This window comes from Drosophila willistoni, assembly GCF_018902025.1.
Source record: "Drosophila willistoni isolate 14030-0811.24 chromosome 2L unlocalized genomic scaffold, UCI_dwil_1.1 Seg168, whole genome shotgun sequence".
NCBI lineage: Eukaryota > Metazoa > Arthropoda > Insecta > Diptera > Drosophilidae > Drosophila > Drosophila willistoni.
Genome location: NW_025814047.1, coordinates 7,618,994 through 7,622,283, shown reverse-complemented (window position 1 = coordinate 7,622,283; position 3,290 = coordinate 7,618,994). Strand labels below are relative to the sequence as shown.

General features: G+C 35.1%; 1 protein-coding gene across 1 annotated transcript; it reads right to left on the bottom strand.

Annotated features, from left to right (window-relative positions):
• Nucleotides 1–807: 807 nt before the first annotated feature.
• Nucleotides 808–2,249, bottom strand: LOC124459860 (protein Hook homolog 1-like). The gene is made up of 2 exons (XM_047009631.1): nt 2,103–2,249; nt 808–2,014 (listed from the first exon to the last, which is right to left on the bottom strand). Exons 1-2 carry the CDS (start codon nt 2,178–2,180, stop codon nt 968–970), a joined length of 1,125 nt encoding a protein of 374 aa, XP_046865587.1. The 5' UTR covers nt 2,181–2,249; the 3' UTR covers nt 808–967.
• Nucleotides 2,250–3,290: the final 1,041 nt, after the last annotated feature.

Below are 3,290 nucleotides of genomic sequence, written 5' to 3'. Positions count from 1 at the left end.
TCCTGTCTGGCAGTCAAATGCTGAGCAAACATTCAAAAGTTTCATATGATTTGCATGTGTCAGGAACCTCTACCATATTTGTTGACACTTTAAGTGAAATTATGCAAATAAATACATAGTTCGTACACATACTACTCTGAAGGCATATATGTACACATGTATGTATGTATGATGACTGCTGATTGAATTGGCATGACTTAATTTAAACATTGTCTCAACTCAAAAAGCAATCAAAACTAATTAAAGAAACTTTGTGGACCAGTGCTTTCTGTTATTAATTATAACCTGTTTCGATTTAAGGGCCCAAAGACTTTGATTGGCATGGTAAAACATATATTAAGTCCCATTTACAAAGGTCTAAACAGAAAAATAGTTGTGATCTGCAAAAAAGTATGTAACAGGCAGAAGGAAGCATTTCCGACTTAATAAAGTACATATACAGGGTGGGCCATTTAAAGTGGAAGGATTTGTTTTTGCAATAGCAAAGTAAAAAGTGGAATTTTAAAAATTTTTTTTTGAAATTCATTTATTATTATTTAGGTCCATGGAGATTTGTTCTAACTACTTTTTGAATATGATATCTCGTAAATAACTGCCTCTGGCCTTGACCGCAAAATGTGCGCAGAGTAGTAATTAAACTGTTGGATTTACCTTTACTTTATATTTTTATGATTCATTCCAGACTTTTGAGCTCCGAAAAATTGAATGTTTTATTTTATTGCTGATTGATATTTGAATATTATTTATTTCCGCCATTCAGGTTTTCTTTGTCAATATTAGGTAAGAAAAAACAACTTAAATACAATATTTTCCTTCAAATTCCAAAAATTGAGACTGATTAATTATGGCTATTTATGTTTTTGTTAATATGACTATTAGATATTCCGTTATTATACAGTAAAATAAATGAAAATTATTTTCAAAAATTATTATTACCGACATCCACATTTTGCGCGGACCGTTTTATTCAGTTATGTAGTTGATATTTTAATCTCTGTCTTACCATAAAAGTGCAAATTAAAGTACATTCGCTTTCAAAAGTGATCCAAAAATTATCAACAGATTTTCCGCAGAAATCGCCTACAATCGCCATCGAGGTTCTAAGAGCACCCATCGATTTTATTTTATATACACTGCCGTTCCAATCATGAAGAGCAAATTCATCATAGTGGGCAAATGAAGTGGTTCCATCCTTATATACTAAGTGAATGTATAATTCGTGGGGATGATCTTTTGTGAGATCGTACACCCAACTCGAGTCAACGTCAATAGTTTTCTTGAGTGATCCGCTTTGACGTTCAGAACGTTTTATGACTATCCAACTAGGACCAGCGATATCATTGTTAATGGTCACCTTCTGGGATCTCCATCCTGTCACGTGAATTATCGATTTGTGTTCTTTGTTATCTGAATTCTTTATTTTTGTTTCGTTATTTTTTATCAGAATTTCATACTCGTTAATTTTTAATGTCAGCTTATTCTCCATTTGCTGTTTCTCAATTTCGAGCATCTTTACTTTCTCGTTGGACTCCTGTAAAAATGTATTCGCCTCTTTAAGTTTACTTTCGGCTTCTGATAGCTGCGCGATTAGATTCTCAACTTTTTTATTCGACTCCTCTAAAAGAGCATTGAGTTGATCTTCTCTAGCTTTAGCTTGGTCCGCCAATTGATCTCTGAGTTGTTCTTTTATTGTTTCATGGCTATTTAGTGCTTCGTTGGTCTCGTTTGAGGGAGCCATCGACTCCTTTAGTTGGTCCGGGTACTTTGACAAAATCTGCGATACTTCCTTGTTCTTTTCGGCCATTTGATTCTCCATATAATGCTTATGTATTTCCAGACATTTTATTGACAGCGTTGATATTGTCTTTACATGATTATCAATTTGCTGATCTTTCGATTCGATTTGCTCATCTTTTAGTTTAATCAACTTGCCTGCCTGCTGCAATATGGATTTTAGTTTCTGGCAGCAGTTTCCCTTGCTCTGAGTGTTCATTAACTCAAATTCATCGATAATCTGTAATTTATAAGTATAGATTTTTTTTTTGTTTTACATATAGTCAGTATACATATATGTACGTACGTATATATTGATGTATACTTACGGAATTGGTCTCCGATGAAGAATCTTCTGTAGAACCATCCATATTCGACAACATCAAATTGAGTATGGCTTGATCCATTTTATCTGTTAAATTGAGGAGAAATGTGTGCGCAGTTGTGACCGACCAACTTTAGACTATCTAACTCGTTGAGTAAGCAAGTCCAATATATACATACATTGGTGGAAATGTTTCTACCTATACTTATATCTATTTATTTGCTGACATCTGCCGTTTTATTACGTGGATTTGCTTCGTTTAATCTTCAAAGTAGGTATAAACTTGGTTTTTATTCCGGGAGTCCTGATGAAAAACAGCACAATAAGTGTGCAATATTATAAAATTTTGATGTGGAAATTTGGCTTCACGCAAAATAGCCTTATCCCCGATTCACACTGAGCTCTATCCACCATATCTTTGGGATTGCCGTGTGAAAACGATTTTAATCCCAGGAGATCTCACGATTCGCGGAGATGCTTGTAAAAATATATGTACACGTGTATATGTGGATAATAAATTAGTCTCTTAAAAGAAGAAACGAATTTCGTGTTCAATACAAACACAAACACTAAGACGAGCAAACCACCAAATGTAATCAAAATTCAACCATGTTTATTTGTAAGATGTGGTCAATGTATGTCATTACTTCCTTGGCTACTTCCATTACCTTTAATATGACACACTAAAAATTTAAGTCGAACGACAGGTTTTTTTAGTTTTTGTGTTAAAGCTCTAAGTTTTTATACCGCACAGGGTGAAATGGTACATTAAAGTCGCTACAATGTATGTAACAGGCAGAAGGAAGTTTTTCCGACCCCATAAAGTATATATATTCTTGATCAGCATCTACAGCCGAGTGGATCTCGCCATGTCCGTCCGTCCGTCTGTCCGTACTTATATACCTTTTTCATCATGGACTGAATTATTTTCGATGCGTAGCGACACGTTTTACACTCGCGCTGCGGCCGCTCTCTGGGGTTCTACGCTGATCGGATTTTGCCGAAGTTCTCTGGGGTTCCAGGCTCAGGCTAGCGTTTGTAATCAAAAAATCTTGAGTTTGACGCATCTATGTATGTATTCTATGGTTAGTGGTAAAACACTTGAAGTCGATTTTCTGAAGAACGGCATTTTTCAAGTCGGTGAGGACTCTAGCGAGAAAACCACTTGACCGATCACGCTGTACCAAATTTT

Excerpts from the sequence above, each read along its gene's own strand:
- LOC124459860 (XM_047009631.1), bottom strand. The coding sequence starts at position 2,180 with ATGGATCAAGCCATACTCAATTTGATGTTGTCGAATATGGATGGTTCT. Across the intron at positions 2,015-2,102 it reads CTTCATCGGAGACCAATTCC|ATTATCGATGAATTTGAGTT; the intron begins GTAAGTATACAT and ends TATAAATTACAG.